Source organism: Dromiciops gliroides, chromosome 1, assembly GCF_019393635.1.
Source record: "Dromiciops gliroides isolate mDroGli1 chromosome 1, mDroGli1.pri, whole genome shotgun sequence".
Lineage (NCBI taxonomy): Eukaryota > Metazoa > Chordata > Mammalia > Microbiotheria > Microbiotheriidae > Dromiciops > Dromiciops gliroides.
Genome location: NC_057861.1, coordinates 47,537,540 through 47,564,052, shown reverse-complemented (window position 1 = coordinate 47,564,052; position 26,513 = coordinate 47,537,540). Strand labels below are relative to the sequence as shown.

Below are 26,513 nucleotides of genomic sequence, written 5' to 3'. Positions count from 1 at the left end.
CTCTCTTTCCTGTCCCTTTGAGAAGGCAAGCAAGATTATATCAATTGTGCAGGTAATTTCAGGAACTTCTAATGGAAATTTAGCATTTCCTTTTGCATTTATTTCAAAAGCTTCTTTGGAGAAGGATTTCATAAGTCTGCCCTGATACAAAGAAAGGTTAGGAGCCCTTACAACAGGGAGTAGAGACTGCACCATGAGGTCCCTTCTAGCTCTGAGGGGCTAGTATCCTAAGTCTTTCTGTGGGCTTGGGCTGCAGGCAGGGAAGAGCCTTTGAGAGACCTCAGCCCACACTCACTTGTGTTCCCTGGAGGGCAGAGCTCACAGGGGTTGCCCCAGGCCCGACCTAGAGAGCAGCAGCAGGAGGCCCGAGTGACTCCGACTCCAATCTCTGCACTGCAGGAGATGCCCCCATCACCTCGGTCCTGAGTGTCCAGAAAACAGTTCCCAACACGTGTATCTGCAGGGGCAGAAGAGGAGAGGTGTGGGAGGGGTGTTTGAGGCAAGAGAGCCCCTGCCCTGAGGCTTGGCTTCAGTGATGGAGGAACTGAGCTCCCAAGACTAAACTGGGGGAGGTCAGAGAGCTTAGTCTGATTCACTCCACTCCCCCCACCACATATCGGGACTTTGAAGTCCAGAGAAATCATGTGATTTGCTTAAGGTACCATAGGCAGTAATGAGTAGAGCCAAGATTTGAGCCCACACTTCAGGCAGCTAGGTGGCACAGTTCATAGAGGGCTAATCCTGGAGTCAGGAAGACCTGAGTTCAAAACTAGCCTCAGCCACTTACTGGCTGTGTGACCTTGGACAAGTCACTTAACCTTGTTTGCCTCAGTTTCCTCAGCTGTAAAATGAACTGAAGAAAGAAATGGCAAACCACTCCAATATCTTTGCCAACCCCCCCCCCCCCGCAAAAGGATCACAAAGAGTCTAAAACAACTGAGTAACAACAATTCTGGCCTTCAAATCCAACTCTATTTTGACTGCCCAATGTCTCTGGGAATGAACACAGACTAGTTTTGCCTTCATTTTAGTTGAATCCTAGTGGGGTTTGACTGCCAGAGGGCAGAGCAAACTCTGCAATGGCCACTCACCCACACAGCCCACACCACTGGGGTTCAGCTCAAAATCTTGGGGGCAATTGCATAAGTAGCTGCCCGGGGTGTTGACACACAAGCCGTTGATGCAGTTGACAGGATCTGCACACTCATTGATATCTGTGGGGACAAGGAGAGTCTTTGTTAAAGGGAGAGCCAATCCCAGGAGCCCACCCTAGCCTCCTCTGCACACTCCCACCCTCACCTCCATCTTAGATTCCAATCCTAGCCTTGCCCCCATACTCCCACTAGACTTCAACTTCCCAGTGTCCCAAATGGAGAATATTGTCTGTTTCTTAGTGGCTCAATTTCCCCCATTCTACCTTAGGTCCCTTGAGCCTGGTTGCCCAGCCCACCCTATACCATGCAGTGTCAAAGCCTTCCCCTGTTCCCCGACACCTGCCTAGTACTCCTGAAGCCCAGCTGCAGGACCCTCCCTCCCCAAGGAATGATAATGACATAATGATGATGAAGATGATGATAGCTGGTATTTATATATAGTATTAAGTTCTGGAAAGTGCTTTGTGTTTGTTGTCATTGGAGAACACTCCTCTGGGACAGGTACTAGTATTATCTCCATTTTACAGATAATCAAACTGAGGCTGAGAGAGATTAAGTACCTTCCTCAGGATCACAAAACTAAGAAGGGTATGAGCACTGACTTAGTGCCTACTATGGGCCAGGCCCACTTTGCAAATATCATCTCATTGGATAAGTACCTAAGGTGGTATTTGAACCCATGTCAAGCCCAGCACGCTTTCCTCAATGCCTCACTGTCCTGAGCACCCACTCAGGCCCCTCCCTTCCTCACAGGAGGGCCCTCAGTACCTGTGCAGTTGCCTCCACTCCGGTCAAGCTCATAGCCGTCATCACAGACGCAGCGGAACATCCCAGCCAAGTTGTGACAACTTCCGAAGACACAGATGTTCTGGAAGGTGCACTCATCGATGTCTGCGGGGACTCGGTGTCACTGTGGCCCTGGCCCTGCTCCTGGCTCTGGCCAGAGCTGGGCACAGTGATGACTGTCTGCTGTCCATCCCATGTTGAATATTCCCATCCCTGGATAGTCCCTAGCTTTCTTGTCCATCTCCCAGGGAGGGACCCATTAAAACCATAAACCACAGTTACCATTTCTGACCACGAAGGCCAAGCTGTCCTGAGTGACATGGATTGCCAGATCCTTGTGGAAGGGAAACTGGCCTACCCAGCTGGAGGGGCTAGAACTCCCATCCCGGCCCCCTCCTCAGCCTGGCCCAGCCCAGTACCCCAGAAGTCCTCACCCTGGCAGGCTCTGCTGTCTTCAGTGGGGTTGAAGCCCATCTCACATTCGCATCGGTAACCACCAGGAGCATTGAGACACTGCCCATTCTCACAAAGGTTCACGTTGTCAGCACACTCATCCCTATCTGAGAGCCACAGGGTCATGTACTCACCAGTTACGGTGATAGGGCCTCTGGTCACTCGAGGCACATCCTGATCATTCAGGACCCCCCCCCAATTACCCAGGCTCCTCCAGTCACTTAGGCTCTCCAATCATTCATGGCATGCTTTGATTACTCAGGACCTCCCCTGTCACTCTGGAGGCCTTAGTCACTGAGTTCCCTGATAACTCAGTGTCCCAGTCCATCAGGAAGCCCCCAAAGGCCTCGTTTAAGCCCCAAATTTTCCCTCTTGGCTCCATCCTCCCTTTCCCCAAAAGCCCCCAAAAGTCACATTTCAGGGCTAGGTCAAGGGCCAGAGGAGGCTTGAGATCCATCTCTCACCCACGCAGGAGAAGCCATCCCCTGAGAAGCCTTCTCGGCAGACACAGCGGTGGGAGCCAGGAGAGTTCACACAGTCTGCATTTATGTGGCATCCGTGGTCTTCTGTGGCACATTCATCCAGGTCTGAGGGGAAATCACATGGAGACCGAATGAATATCTCGAAGGGGGTTTATGGGTCATCTCTTCCAACCCTCTCAGGTGTCAAGTGAGAAACCAAGGGTATTTGCCTGTACACAGGTGGTACATAGCAAATCTGGGATTTGAACTCAGGTCTTCTGACTCCAAATACAGTGCTCTTTCCCCTTCAACATCAAATTAGTTCTGTCTAGTCCAGCCCAGCTTGGCCTATGTACAATGAAGGGAGATCCATGCCTCCCCCTCCTTAGTCTGCCTCGTGATCAGACACGTAGATGTAGAGATGGGGTAGATGGGCCCGATGCCACCCCCATACCTATTGTTCTTTCTACCCATCTACCCTCATGTCCAGATAACTCCTCTCTGCCCACTCACAATCATGACTCATCTTGTCAGTCCCTCATGACTTACCTTGGCACTTGAAGCCATCACCAACCCAGCCTGGCTGGCACATACAGCGAAAGGTGCCAGGCACATTGACACAGGAGGCCCGGGCATCACAGTTGTGGGCCCCAACAGCACACTCATCAATATCTACAGTGGAAGGAATAATAAGGAGAGAGGCAGTGGTGTGGGTAATGGCAGCATTTTTGACCATCCTAGGGCAGAAGGCCCAGGCTATGGGGCCAGGCCAGGAGGGGATGGAGTTGAGGGATCGATGTTCTGCCCCGTGTTGGCTGCAGTCACTGGCCACTTCCAGCAGGGTCCCACTTACCTGTGCATCCTGTTGTGCCCTTCTTGACAAAATAGCCCAGCTGGCAGTGGCAGATGAAGGACCCCTTGCTATTCTCGCAGTCACCATGGAGACAGATGTTGGGATTCAGATCACACTCGTTCACATCTAGGAGGAAGAGTTTCTGAGTTTCCTGCTAGAAAGTCTCCTTCTCTGCCCTTTCCTTCTGCCCTGGGAACCCTCAAAGCCAAAGGAAGAGACACCATGGGCAAAGATCATAGGACACCTGTAGCAATGTAGGGCCAGGTATCCTGAGGGGAGGGCAAGAAGGGAGGTGGGAGAGAGACTGAGGATTGGAGAAGAGGCAGATGGGATAAGAACCCTAAAACCTGGAATCTAGAACCCAAGAACCCTAAAACCCAGAACCTGAAAACCGCAAAGATAGGAAGGACCTCAGATGCTGTCTAGTCCAACCTCTTATCTCATACAGAAATCCCCCTCGTGGTCTTTTCAGCTTCTGCTGGGATACGAAGTGACAGGCAGCTCATTCCTTTTTTTTTTTTTTTTTAGCTCATTCCTTCTTGAGGCAGCCCATTCCATGGTGGGACAGTTCTAGATGTGAGTAAATTTTACCCCCTTTCATTGAGATGGAATTGGCCTGCCTACAACTTGTCCTCACTGCACCTAATTTCACCCACTGGGGCCAGGAGTCTAAACTCATGACCATGATAGTTGCTCAATAGTGATCACACCCTGAATTAAGCCTTCAGGCTCAGTCTCCCCATTTCCTCCAATGAATCCTCCCATGTGGCAGCGCTCATTCAGTACCCTTCCCTCCCTGGCTCCTGTCTTTTTGCTGTTCTCCAGCTAGCCTATGTCCCTCCAGAAATGCAGTCCCAGAACTGACCACAATATTCTAGGCACTTTCTTACGGAGTAGGGTGCTACCATCTATTCTTTCATCCTGGCCTGTGCCTCTCTTAATGCAAACTAAGATGACATTAGGTTTTGGGGTTGCCATGCTATGCCACTGACTCCTCTTGAGTTTGTGGTCACCTAGAACCCTGAGCTCTTCTTCAATGTCTGTTCTTTATTTCTGACTTGACTCCTTAGCCAAGATCCTAGACCCATTTATGCCCCCATGGATGGAAGGGAGGAGAAGGGGCAGAAGAGGAAAGAGTCAGGGGGAGAGAAAGACAAAGTGGGGTACAGGGAAAAGGGGAACTGAGAATGGATAGGTGAAAGGTCCAAAAAGACCTTCTGCTGGTCTGAGTAGAGGTTCCCCTCTCTGCCCTCGACCCTCTGAGGTCCTGAAGGGCTAGAGTCAGGGGAGAGCAGAGCTGGGAAGACTGTTCTGGGCATACCGGGATGAGAGGCAAGAGGAACTGCCCCAGATTGTGAGTCAGAGGAGCTGAGTTTGAAAATTAGTTCTGCCCCCACTCACGGTGCGACATCTGTAAAATGGGAAGAATAAACCTAGCCCAGTCTCTCCTCTGTTTCAAAGACAAGATGAGAAAATGAAGGTCAAAGCCTTATCCAAAGATGGATGTCAGAGGTCCTTCCTTGTCACTGCTAGAGCCCCCTCCCTACCATCTCCACCCATCCCAAAGCCTCACCTATGCAGGTCTTCATATCCAGGGTGGCCATGAAGCCGTCATAGCAGAGGCAGCGGTGCTGGCCGGGCACATTGGTACACTGGCCACCGTCGCAGATGTCTGGGTTCTCCTCACACTCATCGATGTCTGGAGTCGGGGGAGGGGAGGGGGACAGAGGTTAGTGCTAGCAGCTGGGCCAGGGAATGAGTTTAGGGTTGGAACTGGCCAGAGCTCAAATTAGGGCAGGGCCAGTAGTGGGTTTCTTTTTTCTTTTTTCTTTTCTTTCTTTCTTTCTTCTTCTTTTTTTTTTTTTGTGAGGCAATTGGGGTTAAGTGACTTGGCCAGGGTCACACAGCTAGTAATTGTTAAGGGTCTGAGGCCGGATTTGAACTCAGGTCCTCCTGAATCCAGAGCCAGTGCTCTATCCACTGTACCACCTAGCTGCCCCGCCAGTAGTGTTTTGCTACATGGTGAAGAATTTCAGGAGGGAAAGCACTTATCTAAGGAAGGAGACAGGTAGGGAAAGGAATGAATGAAGCCAGTGACAGGAGAGCCAATGGGTAGCGCCATCTCCAGAGCTAGAGCTCCTCCCCAGTGAGGAGGAGTGAGAGGGTAGAGGCCACCACTGAGGCCAGAGTTCTGGCCCAGAATAGCAGAAGGATGTCCAGTGCTCCTCAGTGACAGAGGAAAAGAGCCACCAGGATGCCTAGCAGCCCAAGGATCAGCGGCAGGTTGGAGGACGTTCCCCACTGGCCTCCAGAAAGGAGAACCTTTCAGGCAGGGCAGGGCAGGGGTGAGAAAGAATACTTCAGCCCCTGTAGGACAGTGTGCCTTCCCTACTCTGGGCACTTTTCCTTGAAGTCTTGCCCTCCCTGGCTTCTCAGAAGGGGCAGCTAGGTGGCACGGTGGATAGAGCACTGGCCTGGGAGTCAGGAGGACCTGAGTTCAAAGCCTGCCTCAGACACTTAACACTTACTAGCTGTGTGACCTTGGGCAAGTCACTTAACCCTTACTAACCCCCCAAAAACAAACCAAAAAAACCCGAAAGGCAGTAGAGCACCCTGTGAGATGAGATAGGGAGAAGGTCAGGCTGCCTCGGGGGGTGAAGGGAGGTGGATCACCTCTCATGTCATGTGTAGGGACTGTCTACCTTGAGAGAAAGGGCAAGGATTGGGGGTTAAGTTGGAGCAAGATCTGGGAAGGGAGAGAAGGCATCTTGTATGGGAATCTGGTCTTTTAACCTTAGTTTTGCCTTCCCCAGCTTCTCACGCTTTCTTGCTGAGTATGGCTAAGTGTGGAGAGGTCCACTGAGAGTCTTGGTGGGTGCTCCTAGAAGGATCCCCTGATACCCGTCCCTCTTGTCCTGTGTCATGAAACCAGGGGCCTCTGGAAAAGTTACCTCCTCACCCTCACTTCAAAGGAGTCTCTCCCTCGGCCCCACTCAGTGGGGCCACCCCTGGCTCCCAAGAAGGCCAGATTTCAACAACCTGGCTGGAAAGAGGACCAGACTTGATGAGGTGGGCAGAAACCGAAGGTGCACAGATTTAAAAGGTTTAGAAGGTGGATGGTTCAGACACCAGGCTCCTTGCTCTGATTCTGACTTTGAGTCTTTGTTCCCTCCCCAAGGTCCCTCCATCTCTAACAAGATTCTGGGAAGGATGTTGGGGGAGGTGGGAAGATTGGTCTTCTTTCACCTCCCTCCCCCAAAGACCTTATCTTTGGGCTGGAATGCTCATTCCTCCAGCCCCACCCATCCCCTGCTATCAGACTTCCCAGATGCCAAGTGTGAAGAAACAACTGACCTTAGCACCTAGTTACCAATAATAAATATTTAAAATTGGAAGCAGCCAGAAGGCCTTGGGGGATAGGAATGGGGTGGAAGGTTGGCAGCCTCTCCAGAAGTGACTTTCTGGTGCCCTGGGGTCACCTCCATCAGGGGTTCCTCATGGCCTATAAGGGGATGTTCACACACACCCCTTCTCCCCTACAACTATCAAGATAATTTTCATGTTGCGTAGCCCAAGCAATTTATATTGTTTCTTCCAGGTGCAATCCCCCTGGCTTTGGGACCTAGGATGGGCCAGGGCAGGACTGGGGTGGGGCAGTCCTGGGCTGGGGCAGGGCTGGACTGAGGAATCCCATGCAAGACAGCTCACCTCACTATTGAAGGGCAGCTTCAGGCCACCTACCTGCGCAGGCCCTGCCGTCGGGCATCAGGGCATAGCCCTCCCCACAGCTGCACTGGTAACTGCCTTCTGTGTTGGTGCAGTGAGTCTCACAGCCCCCATTTCCCACGCTGCACTCATCAGTGTCTGTGGGACACAGAAGGGGGGGAGGGTTGAAGCTCCTTCGAGCCAGGTCAGCAGAACCAACACCCAGGCTGAGAGGGAGAGAGGAGGGAAACTGAGGGAGTGGGAGGGGGAATGGAATGGTGAGGAATAGGCGATAGCGATGGGGTGGGATCTGCTGAGGTGGAGATGGGCATTCTGGGAGAACAATGACTGTAAACTCTCTTCTTCTACTTCAGTACCCTCAGCACCAAAGGCAGCACCTGGCACATAACGGGCACTTAATAAATCTTGGTCAAAAATCAAACTGAATCCTGTGAAATTAGAATAATCAAACTTGGCCCCAAAGGAGAGCTTTAAGAATGATCCTCCCTCCTTTCTTTGTGGCTTGGGTGGGGGGCAATGGCTATGGAACACTGCAGATGTTAGAGTCAGTGAATATTTTAGAGTCTAGTTATTTTTGGAGTTTATATTTTAGTTAATAGAGTTAATATTTAGAGTTAATGCAGTTAGTAGAGTTAATATTTTAGAGTTAGAATCTAGTTTTGATGAACTGATATTTTTTCTTCTAGGTCTTTGTTATAAAAGATGGGTCTCCTAGAAGAGGTGAGAGAGTTGTTGGGAAATACAGGTGATATAAAAACAAAAGATAGCAATACAAATAAATACAAAATAAAAATACTTGTTGCATTGAACTGGGATAGGCTGGGTGAAAATGAGGATGAGGTAGACCGAGGCAGGGTTGGTCATGGGATTGACTGAGGTAGAGACGTTAAGATGAGGGCATGGGGTGGATAAACTGAGGTGATGAGAGGAAAGGAGATGGGGATGGGAAAGAATGAAGAAGATAGGACAGGGGAAGGTGGGGTTAACCTGAGGCAGAATGGGAATAGAATAAAGTGAGGCAGAGATGGAGGCAGGATGGAAGTAGGATAGACAAAGGGGTAAACTGGGAAAAAAGAAGGTATATAATGGTAGGAATGGAACAGACAAAGATGGGGAGAGCCTGAGATAAGGAAGGGGACAGAGAAGGGAATAGGATAGATTGAGGTGATGAGAGGAAAGGAGATGGGGATGGGAAAGAATGAGGGAGGGATAGTGCTTGGGGCGGTCCTGCCATGTGCTAGAGGGGAGGTGACCTCTGCCTGGGTCCTGGGGCTCAGGAGCTGGCCTCACCTATACAGCCCTGTCGGTCCGGGGTAGACTGGAAGCCGGTGTCGCAGGCACATTGGTAAGTGCCGATGACATTCACGCAGCGCCCGTGCCGGCACAGGTTGTCTCTGAGAGAGCACTCGTTAACATCTAAAGAAGAAGCAACCAACAGCTGGGGGGCCAAGGCAGGGGCCAAAGGGCTCTTCCCTCAGCCTCCTGCCCGTGCCTTGCCCAGGCCACTCACCTTCACAAGCGTTGCCATCAACCGACAGCTCATGGCCAGGAGGACACAGACACTGATAGCTGCCATCACTGTTTATGCAGGTCCCCCCTCGGCAGAGCAGCGGGTCCTGAGCACACTCATCGATATCTGTAAGGGGAAGCAGATGGGACAAAGTCAGCTCTAGTCAGAGGCAGAGTGGGTGGCTGTTTGCAAACAGGCATTCACAAGATGCCAGCTCCCCAACCTGCCCAAATGTACTCCCCCCCCCCCCCCCTGCATTGGGCCCATTTGAGACATTCCTTTGGATTAACTGACAAAGGGACTGGGAAAGCAGGTCACTTCCCTTCCTGGGGCCTCATTTCCTCATCTGGAAAACAAGGGGCTTATACAAGATGGCAAGGGGTTAGAGTATTGGACCTGAAACCAGAAAGTCTTGAGTTCAAATCCTGCCTCGCTGTGTGACTGGATAAGTCACTTAACCTTTCTCATCCTCAATTTCCTCAAATACAAAATGGGGATAATAATAGCACCTACCTCTCAGGGTTGTGAGGATCAAGTAAGATGATTATTGAAAAGTCCTCTGCAAATTTTAAAGGGTTATAAATCTCAATCTCTCTCTCTCCTCTCCTCTCCCTCTCCTCCTTCCTCTCTTCTCTTCCTTCTCTCCTTTCACTTCTTTCTTCATTTCTCCTCTCTTCTCTCCCATCTTTTTTCTTTCTCCTCTGTCTTCTCTTCAACTCTCCTCATTCTCTTCTCTTCTCTTCTCTCATCTCTTTTCTCTTTCTTCTCTCTCTTACATTTCACTACTCCTTTTCTCTTTTTTGCTCTCCTCTTTTCACTTCATCTCTCTTCTGTTTCATCTCTTCTCTTTGTCCTCTCCTTTCTCCCTCATCTCCTTGCTTTTTCTTTCTTCTCTTTCTCCACCTCTCCTCTCTTTCTTCTTTTTTCTCTCATTTCTTTTCTTTCTCCTATCAGTCTCTCTAAACTCTCTCTCCCTCCCTCCCTTCTTTCTCCCCTCCTTTCTTCCCTCTCCTCTTTTATCTTTCTTCTCTCCTCTCATTTCTTTCTCTCTTCACTTCTCTCCCATCTTTTTTCTCTCTCCTCTTTCCTCTCTTCACTCTCCTTTCTCCTTTCTTCTCTCTCATCTTTTTCTCTTTCTGCTCTCTTCTCTTTTTACTTCTCCTCTCTTCTATCTCATCTCTTTGTCCTCTCTTCTTTTTTCTCTCCTTTCTCCCTCATCTTCTTGCTCTTTTTCTTTCTTCTCTTTCTCCACCTCTCTCTTCACCTCTCCTCTCTTTCTTCTCTTTTTTCTTTCATTTCTTCTCTTTCTCCTCTCATTCTCTCTAATCTCTCTCTCTCTCCACACACACACACACACACACACACACACACACCAGATTATCTCTAAAGTCCCTTCCAATTCAACCACTCTGTGAAATTTTGAGCCAAGGCATTAACTCTGTGACCTTGGAATGCACTTCCTCCTGTGAGCATGTTCCCTCATCTGTGAAATAAAGATTATGTTTGTACCTCATAGGATTGCTATGAGAAAGTGCTTTGTAAATCTCTGTTTTCTGTCTTATTTCATTTTCCTCTCTTTCACGAACTTTGTGTCCCAATCAAATTGACCCTCTGGCTGCTTTCAAGGCTGGCTCTAGCCTACTTTGCAGGGCTTACTGTACATTAGTCACTTTCACACATTCTACTTTTCAGCCAAATGGAACATTCCAGTTTGAGAGTGCAGGAGAGTATGTAATGTGAAAGCAGTCTGGAAAGATAGGTTGGAACCTAAAGGCAGAGGGCTTAAAATACCAAACAGGGGAGTTTGCTCTTTATCCTGGGGCAGGAGCGAACCACTAAAGCTTCTTGAGTGGGAGAGTGACAGGGTCAGAAGCATGCTTTAGGAACATCAATTTGTCAGTTTCATGAAAGGTAGCTAGGAGAGGGGAGAAACTGGAGGCAAGGAGACCAATCAGAAGGCTGCTATAATAATAGTCTGGTTGAGATATAATGAGGGTCTGAACAAGGCTGGTGGCTTTGTGAATGGAGAGAAGGTGACAGGTACAAAGGGTGTGGAAAGAGAATCAATAGGCTGAGGCACTTGTTTAGCAATGGGGCCATGATGAGAAGGACTTTCTTGGAGCAAACAACCGATAAGGATAAAAAAATAATTACTCCCATTTCTATACAATTTTACATTTATAAGGTGTTTTTCTCCAGTGAAATCAAGAAGTTGTCACCTTGGGAAATAGAGAACAGGGCCGGGGAAAACATGAGGGGGTGATAATTATTCCTCAATCTTTATTTAAATGATTACTATAATTATTACAAAAATAATAACAAACATTCACACAGCACCTCAAAGATTGCGAAACTCTTCGAGTGCACACATTGCCTCACTTGAACCTTAACAAAGATCCTCTAGAGGAGGAAGCTGGTACAGGCATTATTGTCCTCCCTGGGCCTCAGATTCCTCTTCTGAAAAATGAGGGGGTGGGGTGGGGGGTGTCCTAGATGATGATTAAGCACCCTTCCATCTCGAGATCTATGATATTAATTATTATTATTTCCATTTCACAGACAGGGAAACCAAGGTCAAGAGGGGGGAAGTGACTTGTCTAAGGTCACACAGTTAATTAGTAGCAAAGCTGTTGTTGGAACTTTGTCTCCTGACTCCAAATGCAATCTCTTTTTACCGGATCAGAATCATAGAAACTCCGAGTTGGGAAAGAATGCCAAAGGCCATGGAGTCTCACCCAGTCCAGATCAGAAAGTCCCTTTGTGTTGGCCTCAACAGGTGTTCATCCAAGATCAGCCCTTCTGAGGCGGTTCATTCCACTTTATGTGAATGGAGGTGTGTTGCCTTTTGAGAGTGCATATTAACACCAGCATTTGGGATGTAGGAGGGGAAATAGGGAGACTTCTCTTTCTACCCCAGGAGATGCCCTAGGACTCTTAGGGGATGCATTCCTTGGATATAGAGCCAGTGGTCTGAGAAGAGAGTCAGCTCATTGACACCAGAAACTTGGCTGGCCGGAGGTGAAGACTAACTAACACGGGCATAGACTGTTGACAAACCACGTATCCCCAGTTAAAGATGCTAACGATGAGAATAACAGCTCCCACTTCTGAACAACTTTAAAGTTCACAGGGAACTTCCTATCCACAGGATTACAATGATCATTCTCATTTTACAGATGAGGTAGTTGTGCTTTTCTCTGAGGTCATAAGAGAATAGGATTATAGATTTGGAAATGAAAGAGATCCCGGAGATCATCTTCCACTATCCTCCTCAGCCTAGGCACTGTATTAGACTAAAGTGATGAATTCAGAATCTAAGATCCAGCTCTGGCCCCGGTCTTCTCAGTGTAAAATGAGACGGTTGGACCAGATGACCTCTGAGGCCCCTTCCAGATCTAAATCTCTGAAGTTTCTATCTACATTCTCCAATTAATAACTTGTTTACAACTTTTGCCATTTTAAAAATATCAGAATCATTTCCCCAGATACATTACTGCCACCATAGAATTCTCCTTCAAAACGGCTAGGTGGCACTATAGTGCATAGAGAACTGGACTTATCAGGAAGTACAAAGTTCAAATCCTGCCTCGGACACTTATTGGTTGTGTGGCCTTGGGCAAGTCACTTAACCTGTTTGCCTCGGTTTCCTCATAAGAACACCTACCTCTTAGAGTTGTTGTGAGGGTTAAATGAGATAACATATGCAAAGCATAGGTGCCATTATCATCCTCCTTACAGATTAGGAAACTGAGGCAGAGAGTGTTTCAGTGATTTGACCAGGGTCACACAGCTAATAAGTGGTGGGAGGCAGGATCTGAACTCAGGTGTTCCTGACTCCAGGCTCAGTACCCTCTCCATGACACAACCTAGCTGCACAAGAAAGAGGTTCCCCCAAGATTCAGGTGATAGTCTCAGAGGTGATGGAAAAGATAGCAACCTAAGGTAGCCATTAACTGGTCCAACTTTTCTGGAATGTTCTAAGATTTCATGGGATAGGTAGGGCTCTCATGTGTGTATGTGTGTGCATCTTCTGCTTTGGTCAGATTTTTTGGACTCGTCTTTCAAACCATGATGAGAAATCTCAGGGTAGGACTTTAGATCCCTAGCCCTGAGCCAGCCTACCCATGCAGTTCTTCATCATCATAAAGCCACTTTCATAACCCTGGAAGCATTCGCACTCAAAGCTGCCCTGAGTGTTGACACAGGTTCCATGTCCACAGAGGTCAGGGGAAATTCGGCACTCATCGATATCTGGGGAGAGAGGAGGCACCAGTCATTGGGGAGGGAGAGAAGGTCAGTATCTGGGGAGAAAAGATCAGTTACTGTCAGGGGGAGAAGACATTGTGGTATGTAGGGAACAATACACTGGTCAGAGAATAAAAAATACTGGCTAGTGACTGGGGAGAGGACACACTAGTCAATATTAGGGAAGAGTAAGGTTCTGTGGAGGTCAAGGAGAGAGGAGACACTGGTCAGTGTCTGAGGAGAAGAAATATTTCTCAAGGTGCAGAAACCACTGGTTGGTATCAAAGACTAGATAAGAGTGTTTAGAGTTTTGGGAGAGGAGACACTGGTCAAGGTCAAGGCAGGAGGGGCCATGGAATCAGAGGACAGGAGACACAGGAAGTTCAAAGGGTTATCAACTGAGGGAGACACCGCTCAGTGTCTGGATGGGAGAGAAGATATTTGTTGACATCTGGGGAAAGGAGAAATTGATCAAAAATCAAGGGGAGACAAGATAATGGTCAAGGGAGATGAGAAGAAATCCTGGTCCTTGTTGAAAGACAGAAGACACTGGTCTGGGGGAGAAGGGACTCAGTAAGTTAGAGGCAAAAACCACCAAATGCCTGTGAATTATTTCCATGTCCTCCCTGGGGATACGGCATCTGAGAAACATACCTGTGCAATTCCTCTCCTGAGCATCAAGGGCAAAGCCATTGCCACACACACAGCGGAAGCTGCCCACGGTGTTCCTGCATGAGCCATGGGTGCAGAGGCCTGGGAAGGCCTTGCATTCATTCACATCTGGTGCGGTGTTGAGGAACAGGAGGAGGAGAAATTGGGAGAAGTCATACTTTGTCCCTCAGAGAGAGTTTCCTTCCCCTTTACCCAATCCTCATGCTGAGCTCTCTCACCTTTGTAGAAGGGCCTGCCAGAAAGGAAATCCCTGCTGGCAAAGCCGGGGCCCCGAGGGCAGATGATGGCGAATTCTGGGGAGCCGGGTTCTGGGCACGCCTCACAGTCAGCACCCCAGGCGGCCCCCACAGAGCAACAGCACATGTCCATCCGGTACTTGCCCGACAGAGGGGCAAGGCATTCATCTTCATCCCACTTCAGGAAACACTGCTCTACCCTTACATCTGCCCAAGGTAAGGGGAAGGAAAGGGGAGGTCATTATGGGACACATCTGTCCCCAGGCGGGCATCATCACCGACCAGCCTCTGGAATTCCTCTGAATAAACCCAGTGCTCTACCCTCCTGTGCCACCCTGCCCTCTCCTCTCTCTCTCTCTCTCTCTCTCTCTCTCTCTCTCTCTCTCTCTCTCTCTCTCTCTCTCTCTCTCTCTCTCACACACACACACACACACACACACACACACATACACCTTCAGCCATGTCTATCTGAGACCATGTCTTATTCATCCCTCTATCCCTAAACCATGATGACAGGGCCTCGCAGCGCATCTTAGGCACTCGATAAGTATTTATTGAAATGACGTGAATTGCTGGGAGAACGTGAGCTTCAGGAGGAAGTACAAAAGCTGACATTTCTTTTTGCTCAGTAATAAATGCTCATTAACTGACTCCTTTCCAGAGACTATAAAGGACCCTGCATACAGCAGGCGCCTAACACATACTTGATAGACTGACTATTCAAATCAAGGTTCATGTATAAGACCAGAATTTGGGTGTAATCGAGGAGCAGCTAGAAGTCGAGGAATAATAAAACCCATTAGATCTCTATCTGCCTGGCAATTTCCCTACAGAAGGGAAACCTATTGAGGACTTGGCAAAGATACCGGGATGGGTGGGTGCTCCCGTGACTTCTGGGACGTCCCTTCCTGTGCCTGGAGAGTGAGCAGAAATGGTGTCCTCACTCACCCACGCACACTCGCCCTGTGCTGTCCAGGGTCAGGCCCTCAGGACACTCGCAGCGGAAGGAGCCAGCAGTGTTGAGGCAACGTCCATTGGGGCAGACACCCGGGAAGACCTCACACTCATTCACATCTGGGGATAGGACAAGAAAGACAAGAGAAGGGGATGGCTGAAGATGGGGGGGGGGTGAAAGAGGACCAGAAAGGCCTGGGAGATGGTGGTGAGTGCCGTGGGGACCTAAAACAAAATCTGTGTCCAAACTTGGGACAGAAGGTCAGGTTTGGGGGATCTGGCTGAGGTCCAGTCCCTGTCTGGGGAAGCACAGGTTTTCTTTTGTACAAAGACATAAATAGGAATGTCCTGACAATGGGAATAACAAGACAAGGGAAAGTCCACTGTGGCATGAGTGATGATGAGAACAAGTGATGAAGGGCTGGGGGAACGCCAGCCCCTGAGGGACTGTGGCCATAAAGGACTGCCTTCACTACTGTTTCATGGCTCACAAAGTGCTTTCCTTATAACAACCCCAGGGAGGAGGGAGAGGGAGAATAGCATCATCTTATGATAGATAAGGAAATAGAAGGTCAGAGAAGGGCAGCTACTCACCTAAGGTCACACAGCTAAAAAGGAAGGGAAGAAAAAAGGGAAGGTGATGCCCACCAGGACAGGGGACTGATTGGCCCCAGCCTTAGGAAAGGGTTGGACTTTCCTGCATGCCCTGAGATTAGGGTGGGAAGAGGGGAGGGACAGGGGAGAGTTACCTTCACAGGTGAGGCCTTTCATACGAGCAAAACCCCGGGAACAGGCTGGGTCTGCAGGAGGAGAAGGAAAGGGATTGATCCCCCTGGTTTCTACTCCCCCCTCCCCTCAAGCAGGTTGCTCAGACGTGAGCTCCAAGCCAGCGAACTTTTCTGCCATCTGACCCTCATGCCCCATCCCTAACTAGAGTCCTCCACAGTGACATGGTCCTCAGAGAAGGCTAGGTGAGCAAGAAGGAGCATTGCCCGGGCAGTCACAGGGCCATAGGATTTGGATCTGAAAAGCAACTGAGGCATCAGTTGGTTCAATTCCCAGTCCCAGAGAAAGGACGGGGCCAAGGTTGTAAGAGGCAGAGCTGGCTCACTCTGCAGCCAGACACTCTCCCCATCTCCTTCTCATGCTCCTCAGACCTCCCAGGCAGCATTCTAGCCCCAATCACAGGGCGCACTGACCTTGGCCAAGTCAAGACTCTCAGCCCTGGGAAAGCCACACACCTCAGGCCTCAGCATGATTGATCTGGCCTGATAAGGGCTTGCTGGTAGATACCCCAGAACCACAAAGGCCCTCAGGATTGTGGAGATATCAGGGCTGGCCCCAGAACCAGGGTTAGGTTTGGAAGGGACTGAGGGGGCCAGCCAGCCCAAGCTAAGCAGGAATCCCATCTATGACATCATTGACCACAGAATGACTTTCCAACCTCTGCTTGGAGACCTTGAGTGATGGAGAGCTTACTATGCCACAAGGCAGATGACCATTACATGCTTGGATTGCTCTCACTGATAGCACGTTTTTCTTACCCTTGCTTGTGAGTCCCTATTGTCAGCCCCCTGGCCTTTATCCACGTCCCCTGCTTTGGATCTAGCACTTACCTGTCTCACAGATCTGGCAGGGGCTGCCCCAGGCAGCTCCTAGGGTGGCACAGCACTCAGACCTCAGCGTGGCACCATTGATGTTGGCTTCACAGCGGCCCTCCTGGATGTGTAGCCAGCACGTGCCTTTCATGCTATCTGTGGGGCAGAGATGGAGACAATGGAGCAGGGATGGGGTCTGGAGCCCTCCCACATGGGTTTGGAGAATGGGCAGATGGATGGACACTCCATCAGGGGAGGAGGTCAGCAGTGCTCACCCACACAGACGTTGCCAGCAGGGTCCAGTCGGCTGCCTGGGGAACACTCACAGGCATAGGAGCCTGCATGGTTACGGCACAGCCCGTTCACACACGGATTGGACAGGCACTCGTCAATATCTGTGGGAAGAGAGCATTAGGCCATAAGCACAACCCCAGGGATGGAGGAAGCCCCTCCGTCCCTGGCCCCAGCCCCCACCCCTGGCCAAAGGAAGCTCATCACTCAGTAGTGGTATGAGACTAGTGGGTACAGGGTCACATGTGTTTGTGCAAACACATACATGTGCAAACCTATGAGTATGTAAAGGTACATGGGAACCCACATGTATTTCTGTGGGTGTGCTCATGCTTTCACAAAGGAGGATGGACCAGAGTCGTGAAGGACCTTAAGTCTATTTTGTTTGTCTGTTTTTGTTTTTGTTTGCAGGGCAATGGGGGTTAAGTGACTTGCCCAAGGTCACACAGCTAGTAAGTGTCAAGTGTCTGAAGCCAGATTTGAACTCAGGTCAGATTTGAATCCAGGGCCGGTGCTCTATCCACTGCGCCACCTCACTGCCTCCCCTTTGTTTTGTTTGCCTGTTTGTTTTGCTTTGTTTTTTGTTTTGTTTTGTTTTTTACCTCAGTTCCATTTTATTGAAGATTGCTTAAAGGAACTGGAGATAATTAATGAGAAGAGAAGGCTCAGCTGTCTCCAAGGATCATGGGACTCTGCACTCAGAACTGGACAGGACCTTGGGGGCCACTTTCTTTTTTTTTTGTGGGGCAATGGGGGCTAAGTGACTTGCCCAGGGTCACACAACTAGTAAGTGTCAAGTGTCCGAGGCCGGATTTGAACTCAGGTACTCCTGAATCCAGGGCCGGTGCTTTATCCACTGTGCTATCTAGCTGCCCCCAATCCCTTTATTTCTGAGATGAGGCCCAGAGGGTAAATGACTTGCTCAGGGTCACATAGCTTGTAAGTATCTGAGGTCGAATTTGAACCCGGATTTCCCTGACTCCACATCCAGTCCCCTACCCTCAATGACCTTCCTGTGGAAGAGGGATGCGATTTGTTTTGTTTGGGCCCAGAGGTCAGAACTAGGAACGATGGGGAAAAAATCAGAGATGGGAGGATTTCGGTTTGAGGTCCGGGGAGTCGAGCTGTCCCAGAGCAGAATGGATTGTCTGGGGAGGTAGGGGGCTACATGATAGCTTGTCAGGATCAAGGACAGGATGGGGCCAGAAACCCCTCTGAGCCCCTTAAAGTCCTGATACTCTACTAGTAAGTGCACAGGGCCAAGGATTGGTGTGTGTGTGTGTGTGTGTGTGTGTGTGTGTGTGTGTGTGTGTGTGTGTGTGTATGTGTATTGTGCGTGCAGGGAGCAGGGCCTGGCACCTTCACAGGAGTCCGTTTCAGTCTTGAAGGTGAAGCCTGTGGGGCAGGTACAGGTGTAACTGCCTGGGGTGTTCCGGCAGAGCCCGTTATCACAAAGGAGGCGGTTCAGGGCACACTCATCCACATCTGGGGAGGAAATCATGATGGTTATGGGGGATAGCACAGGAGGATGAGAAAGGAACCCCCACCCCCAGCATTTGAAGTGGGATTGGAAAGGCAAAGCTCCCAGGGATGGGGGTGACGCACGACCACACCACCTCTGGTTCCCAGCTCAGGCCAGTCACTCTCTTGCCCTCTTCTAACCCTGGGTTGGGCAAACGCTCTGGCCCCACCGAGGAATACGAGCTCAGCTAAGGATGGGGCTGCATATGGTAAGTGGGATTGGCAGAGGGATCAGAGGGATAGGAGGGTGAGGGACAGAAAGACAGAATGATAGAAAGACAATAGGATAGGGAAGTGTGTGTATGAGATATAGATAGATAGATAGATAGATAGATAGATAGATAGATAGATAGATAGATAGATAGATAGATAGATAGATAGATAGATGATAGAGAGACAGAGAGGAGAGAGACAGAGACAGAGACAGAAAGAGGAGAGAGAGATTGAGAGAGACATAGAGAGACAGAGAGAGAGGAGAGAGAGAGAGAGAGAGCGAGAGCGAGAGCGAGAGCGAGAGAGAGAGAGAGAGAGAGAGAGAGAGAGAGAGAGAGGAAAAAGGGTAAGAAGTAATGAAAGTGGGGTGGGGACAGTGAGGTATGGAGGTATGGAGGAGTGTGAGATGGAGAGTGTAGAAGAAGAGAACTCGGGAATGGGACAGCTGGGATTGTGGTTAAGGGGTGAGGGGAGTGTGAGATAGAGGAAGAGAAGAATAGGAGGAGAAATAGGGGTTGGGGGATGAAAATGGAGGTGGAAGGAGACAGAAGGATGAAGAAAATGGGGAAGAAGAAGAGGATCTGAGAATGGGGGAAAGGAGATCAGAAGGGAAGAAGAGGGGGGAAGCATGGGGACAAGGAATGAAGGGGTATGCAGGGTGGGGATGCTGAGCAGTCACTGCTTGGGCTTACACATACCCACACACTCCTTGCCGGGGGGATCAGCCTCATAGCCCAGGTGGCAGATGCATCGGTAGCTGCCCCGAAGGTTCTCACATACACCATTGGGGCAGATGTCAGGGTTCAAGGCACACTCATTGATATCTGGGGTAGCAATGCAAAGGAAGCACTTTTACTTCTCTCTTGGAAGTTGCCTGAGTCCCCCATCCCCACCCCTCCACCTCCACACTTACCAGATTTGCCATAATATCTCCCTTATCCCCCTGAGTCTCATTCTAAAACTTCAGAGAAAACCAGCAGGAAACTAATAATGGTAGCTTAGGTAGCTTAAGGGTTACCAGCTACTTTCCTCCCCCTTGGAAAGTAAACTTTGAAGAAGAGGAAATAGTTTCAGAGGTTAGATGACTTTCTCAATCCTTAGCTTGAGCCAACTTCTTCACTTTGTGACTTTTAGCCACAAAGAGTCACTCACCTAGGGTTCCACAAGATCAGTGACAAAGTCAAATTTTTGGACCTAAATCTAATATTTCTTCCTTCCTTCAACAATTCTACTATAGTTAGGGGAGAGAACAGTGCTAAGGAAAAGCCACTGGGTGTGTTTGTATTTGTGGTCTGTGAGAGTGAAAGACTAGGCTCACATTCAAGATTTCATTTCCTTTCAAGTTTCAAATTTGGGAATTTTGCACATTTGGTACAGGGCAGGATTTGGCAGCAATTGTAGCCTATTCTTACCACTGGCCTCTCCCTGTGATTCAACATCAAGGGAAGAGATCCCAGGGCCTTTCTATCACCCATCCCTGGCCCCACTTCGGGATTTTTTTACCCACTCCACCTGAGCCAGGAAGGATTGCAATTCCTTTCCTTGTAAATCCTACCCATCCTCAACTTTGGGGTGCTTAGGGAGCCAGCACTCACCTCTGCCATCTGCTGTTATGCCAAGGCCACTACTGCAGAGAGCCTGGAATTCATCTGGAGAAGAGAAGAGGAAAAAAGGGAAGAAGGACAGGGACCTTGGCTCTAGTCCAAAGCACTGACCACAGGCCTATGAAAATCACCTCTCTTCCTTTTCTACTCCCTGAGACAATTATCTCGACCAGTGAGTGAGTAGTCCTCTAGATAGTGATCTCCCTAGGGGAATGACTGTCCCCAGAAGAGTATACTCCCCTAAGAACCAGCCCTCCAGCAAATAGCCTCTCCCCCATTAAAGTTCCCCCTACTAGAGAGTTTTGCCCCTATGGAAGAAAGGTGCCCCACCCTGGGGCCTCAGGGGCCATAGATGGCTCCAGGAGCAACCAACCCAGAGCCCAGATCGATGCCAGCCTCTGAGGATGTTAGGGGCTGGGGCCAGGGCTGGCCACCGAGGACACTAGAGGCAGCACGGGGCAGGAGGGCAGAGAAGCAGGGTCTGACCAGAGTTCTTGGCTGGGCAGGGCTGGCAGGGCTCGCCGAAGCCATGGTCCGGGCTGGTGCAGCAGCATTCAGACTTGGTGACGGCCCCAGGAAAGGGTCGCGCGCAGGTGCCCTTCTTGATAGCACCGTAGCAGGTGCTTCGCATGTGAGTGTCCACACACACCCGGCCGTCTGCTCCAATGGCCAGGCCGCCCACACACTCGCAGCGGAAGGAGCCTTCCGTGTTGATACACCAGCCATTCATACAGATGCCGGGCGTCTCACACTCATCAATGTCTGGAGGGAAAGCAGAGGGCAAAGAGGGCTCGCCATTGAGACACTTCTGAGCTTGCAGGGCAGGGCCAGCTGAGCCCTGCCAGGGCTGAGAGAGGACTAGAGGCAGAGAGGCGGGGCTCAGGCCAGAAGGACAGCATGGATGGGGTGGAGCTGACTCAGGAGCAATGCCAAGGCTTCCCCACCTGCTCTGCTCCCTCCCTGTACCTCCTCCCTCCCATGTCCCCACCATCTTCTTCTTATTTTGGCTCTTCTATATCTCCCCTCTTTCATTTCCACACTCCCTGGCCTGTCCTTTACACTCTAATTTCCCTCCTTCCTCACTATCCCTCTCTTCTTATTCCTTCTACCTTCCCTGTTCTTCCTTCCTCCCATGTCCCCACCATCTTCATTATGTTTTGGCCCCTCCATCTCTCCCCTCCTTGTCCAGCCTCCCTGCCCTGTCGCTTCCACTTTAATTTCCCTCCTCCATTACTATCCCCCTCTTCTCCTTAGTCCTTCTCTTTCCTAATTCTCACTCCCTTCTCTGTCCCTCCTTTTTACTACGTCCCCACCATCTTTATTCTATTTTGGTCCTTCCATATGTCCCCTCCTTCCCCTCCTCCTGTCCCTTCCATTTTGCTTTTCTCCTTTCCTGAGCCCCTTTCTCACACTCCTGTCTTCTTCTTCCTCCCTCTTTCCTATCCCCTTTTCCCCTGTTCTCTCCTTCCCATTAGTTCTCCCTTTCCTTCCTCTCCCATCCCCCTGTACTTAGGTTTATAGAGAATCGCAGAATGGCGTGTCTAACCTGTTATCTGAGCAAAAACATCTCATATGACCTCCCAGACAAGTGGTCATCCAGGCTTTTTTGAATATCTCTTGTGATGGACAACCTCACTACCTCCCACAAAGCAGCTCTGTTTGCTTTTGTTAGTAAGTTTTTCCTACTGAGCCAGAACCTGCCTCCCTGGGATTTATCTTCATCACTCCCAGTTCTGCCCTCTGAGGCCAAACGGAACAAGTCTAATCTCTTTTCCACATGACAGTCCAGGTTAAACACCCCTTGTTCCTTCAACTGATGCTCATACTTTCAAGCATTCCAGGACAGCCATTGGCTATGTCTGACTTAAAGGAACAGCACCACAGAATCATGGTGTCCAGGGTGTGAAAGGGACATTGGAGATCAGGTGTACACTCTATCCATAGCATCCTGGCTGAACACTTTCAGAGGCGGGGAGCTCTCCACTCTCAACTCAACACTTATTAAGTGCCTATTGTATACAAGGGACCTAGATGATGCAAGCCAAAACAAATAGACTTAGAAGGCCATTGTGATAGTCCAGGCTAAAAGGGCTGAGGGACTGTGCTAGGGAGGTGGCTATACACGAGAGATGCTGCGAAGGCAGAAAGAACACGTTTTGACACCAGATTGGACGTGTGAGTTGAATCTGCTTAGGTCAAGACTGTGAGCCTTTGAGTACTCTCCTACTCCTTAGACTCAGTGGCTCCCTGTTACCTCCAGGATAAAATATGAAATCTTCTGTTTGACATTTATATTTGTATTTTTCTTTCCCACCTACCCTTGATTTAAGCACTCATGAAGCCTTTCCTAATGCCCTCCTTCCCTATCTTGTATGTATTTATTCTGCACACATATACGCACATGTTGTCTCCCTGATAGAATAGAAGTTCCTATAGGCTGAGGGTTGTTTCTTTTTTCTTTCTTTCTTTCTTTTTGTATCTCTATACACAGTACCTTTCAAATAGTCAGCCCTTAATAAGTGCTTATAGCCTGATTGATAAATTTATGATCCTATGACCCTCCATTCCCACTGTCCACTTTGACATTACATGTGAAAAATAAAATCTTAGAAATCATGAAAAATAAAGAAAAATAATTTTCAAAAAGTTATTAAATCATAGTGACTTTTGGCCCACCTGTATAAACATGATCTTGGTATCTAAGACCACAGGATAGATGAGACAGAGAAAGACTATCATAATCTAATAATCCTTAATGAATATCAATGCAAAAAGTATATTAGCAAATATATAAAAGGAGACATCTGCATTTTTGCAGAGTTGGTTCAATATTAGGAAAACTATAAAAATCAAAAATTATATTAACCACAACCACAACAAAAAACAAAAATTACATGCTTACATCAATAGATGCAGAAAAATCTTTTGACAAATATACAACATCCATTTCTATTAACACTAAAAAGAACAGGAATAAATGGACTTTTCCTTGATACAGTAAATAATAGTTATCTAAGCTGAAGAACCAATATTAAATGTAATAGAGATAATCAAAGGACTTTCCAAGAAGACCAGGGCTAAAACAAGGATATCCCATGATCACTATTATTATTTGACAGTGTTATAAATGCTAGCTACAGAAACTAAGCATAGAAAAAGAAAAAGCATAGCAAAATTCACTTTTTACAAGTGAGATGATGACCTACTTAGAAAACCCTAGAGAGTCAACTAAAATTAATTGAAACAATTAACTTCAACAAAGTAATGGAATATCAAATAAACCCACACAAATCATCAACTTTTTTATATATTACTAAAAAAAACCCAGCAGGATAAGATAGAAAGGGAAATTTGATTAAAAATAGCGACAGAATATATAAAATATTTAGTAGTCTTCCTAGCAGGGCATATATAGGAGCCATATGAATACAACTACAAAACACTCTATACAGAAAAAAGATTAAAGAGACATTAATTGTTTATTTTTGATACCAATTTAATAAAAATAACTTTACCTAAGCCAATTTACTAATTTAGTGTCACACCAATTAAATTATCAAAGGATTACATTATAGAAATAGAAGAAACAAAATTATATTAAGGCAAAAAAAGTCAAGAATCTCAGAAAACATAATGAAAAAAAGGGAGGGGATAATGGAATGGTGCCTATCAGAGATAGGTCTCAAACTATACTATAAAGGGTGGAGAATTCAATCAGTGGATCAGCATATAGAAGCAAATGAACATTGTAGCATGGTGTTCGAAAAACCCAAAGACCCCACAGAACTTCTGTGGCAAAGATGTACTATATGACAAAAATCTTCTGGAAAATTTGAAAAGCAGTCTGGCAGCAATTAGGTTTAGATGAATATCTCATGCCATATACTAAGATAAATTCCAAATGTATACATGATTCACATATAAAAAGGTCATGTGGTAAATTAGAGTCTCAAGAAAGGAAATACCTTCATGACCAAACAAGAGATGAAGAGTATTACAGAAGATTAAATGTACAATTTTGATTACATACAATTTATGTAACAAAATTAATGCTATTAAAATTATAAGGAAAACAGTAAATTGGGTGGGAGGAAGCTCTGATAAACTTCTGATAGCCTATATATAAGGAACTGAGTCAAATACATATAGATAAGATAACATTATATTATTAAAAGATATTGATGGATGGAGCTCAAAGGAAAAAAATTGAGCTATCAACTACCATATGACAAAATATTGCAAATCACTAATAATTAGAGAAATATAAATGAGAACAACCCTAAGATTCCATCTCTCATCCATCAGATTGGCAAAGATGACAAAAAGGGAAAATGACAATTGGGAGGACTGAGGAAAAATTGACACTAATACCCTATTGGGAGAGCAGTGAACTGCTCTAGAAATTCTGAAAGCAATTTGGAACTATGTCCCCAAAGTCACTAAACAGTGCAAACCCTTTGACCGAGCAATAATATGATCAGGCCTATCCTCCAAAGAGTTCAGAAAAATAGGAAAAGGACCCAGATGTACCAAAAATATGTATAACAATTATTTTTGGAGCGGAAAGGAAGTGGAAACTAAGGGGGCGGGTTGCTGCTCAATGTTTGAGGAATGGATAAACCAATTATGGTATATGAATGTAATGGAATATTATTATGTCATAATAAATTATAAAAGTGAAAGTTTGAGAAGCATCTTGGAAGACTTGTGTGAATGAATGAAGAATGAAGTGAGCAAAATCTAGAGTACAATTTATTTAACAATAACATCGTAAAGAAAAACAACTAAAGAAAGACTTAAGAAAACTATAAAACTATAAACTATTATAGTCAATTCAATGACCAACCATGATTCTACAGGCCCAAAGATGATGCTACCCGTCTCTTGTCTTTAAGATGATGTATTTGAGTAAAGAAAGAGATTCATATTTTTTGGATATGGCCAATTCGGGGATTTGTTTTGTCTGACTACAAGTATTTAATACAACGTACTTTTTTTCTTTCTTTCAATGCAAGGGAGAGGGGTAAGTGGGTTCAGGTGGAAAATGATGGCTATCATTACCAACATAAAAAAATGAGAAAAGAGTCATTGAAGAATTTTTAAAAAATACACAGGGCAGAATAGAAGATCAAAAGGAAACAGACAAATAGGACAACTTTGAAAATAATTTGTTGAATTTTTGGCATACTTGGAAGGGGTATAGCTTCACAGCTATGTGTAGAAATAATTTTTTCTTGCTCTGTGAAATATACAGAGATGCTCATCTTATTTGGGTTTAATATAGTTCAGAATTTTAAAAATGAAATGAAAAAAAATACAACCTGTATCTAACCAAGAATTTTCTGCACACTTGACAAGGGGTCCAATGACTTCCTTCTCTTAATTATCTTTTATTTATCCTACCTGGATCTTGCTTTGTTCATAGCTGTTTGCATAGTGTATCTCTTATTAGATTGTAAGCCCCAAGAGGGCAGGGACTATATTCTGACTTTCACCCTGCCAGTGTTTGGCACATGGTAGACGCTCAGTTAAATGTGTATTGATTGATTGGTTTATCCTTCAGTCTTTGCTTATAGACAGACCTCCAGTGAGAGACCACTGCCTCCTGAAATCTGTTAACTTACAAATTCCATCCATTGCTCCCTGTTCTGTGTGCTGGTGCCAAGAACAAGTCTAATACTTCTTACGTCATCTATTGGAAGAGAGCTATCACCTCTCCCTTCAGGCTTCTTATTTTTTTGCAGGCGAAATATTCCCAGTTCTTCCACTGAATCCCCTTGTGACATGATCTCAAGGCCCATTGCCATCCCAATTGGCCTTTTTTTGGTACACTCTTCAGTCTATCAATATTCATGCTAATGTGGCCCTTAGAACAGAACATAGTAGTACATAGTAGTGATTTTTTTTTTGCAGGGCAATGAGGGTCAATGAGGGTTAAGTGACTTGCCCAAGGTCACACAGCTAGTAAGTATCAAGTGTCTGAGGCCACATTTGAACTCAGGTCCTCCTGAATCCAGGGCCAGTGCTTTATCCACTGCACCACCTAGCTGCCCCCCATAGTAGTGATTTGACCAAGGTGGAATATAGTAAGAATATAACTTCCTTAATCCCGTATACTCTTTTAAAATAGTTTAAGATCACATTAATTTGTTTGTTTGTTTTGCGGGGCAATGGGGGTTAAGTGACTTGCCCAGGGTCACACAGGTAGTAAGTGTCAAGTGTCTGAACCAGATTTG

At 47.4% G+C, this 26,513-nt stretch overlaps 1 protein-coding gene across 1 annotated transcript in view; it reads right to left on the bottom strand.

Annotated features, from left to right (window-relative positions):
• Positions 1-26,513, bottom strand: part of FBN3 (fibrillin 3) — a 116,555-nt gene that overhangs the window by 48,220 nt on the left and 41,822 nt on the right. The window contains exons 16-37 of the mRNA XM_043990366.1: positions 20,764-21,039; positions 20,269-20,322; positions 19,372-19,497; positions 18,299-18,424; positions 16,924-17,043; positions 16,667-16,804; positions 15,800-15,850; positions 15,045-15,170; positions 14,079-14,303; positions 13,843-13,968; positions 13,066-13,194; positions 8,944-9,069; positions 8,724-8,849; positions 7,449-7,571; positions 5,281-5,406; positions 3,708-3,833; positions 3,404-3,526; positions 2,858-2,980; positions 2,375-2,500; positions 1,923-2,045; positions 1,092-1,214; positions 296-457 (exon numbers count right to left, since the gene is read on the bottom strand). Of these exons, the coding sequence (XP_043846301.1) occupies positions 296-457; positions 1,092-1,214; positions 1,923-2,045; positions 2,375-2,500; positions 2,858-2,980; positions 3,404-3,526; positions 3,708-3,833; positions 5,281-5,406; positions 7,449-7,571; positions 8,724-8,849; positions 8,944-9,069; positions 13,066-13,194; positions 13,843-13,968; positions 14,079-14,303; positions 15,045-15,170; positions 15,800-15,850; positions 16,667-16,804; positions 16,924-17,043; positions 18,299-18,424; positions 19,372-19,497; positions 20,269-20,322; positions 20,764-21,039 (2,904 nt within the window). The remainder of the gene's footprint in view (positions 1-295; positions 458-1,091; positions 1,215-1,922; positions 2,046-2,374; positions 2,501-2,857; positions 2,981-3,403; positions 3,527-3,707; positions 3,834-5,280; positions 5,407-7,448; positions 7,572-8,723; positions 8,850-8,943; positions 9,070-13,065; positions 13,195-13,842; positions 13,969-14,078; positions 14,304-15,044; positions 15,171-15,799; positions 15,851-16,666; positions 16,805-16,923; positions 17,044-18,298; positions 18,425-19,371; positions 19,498-20,268; positions 20,323-20,763; positions 21,040-26,513) is intronic.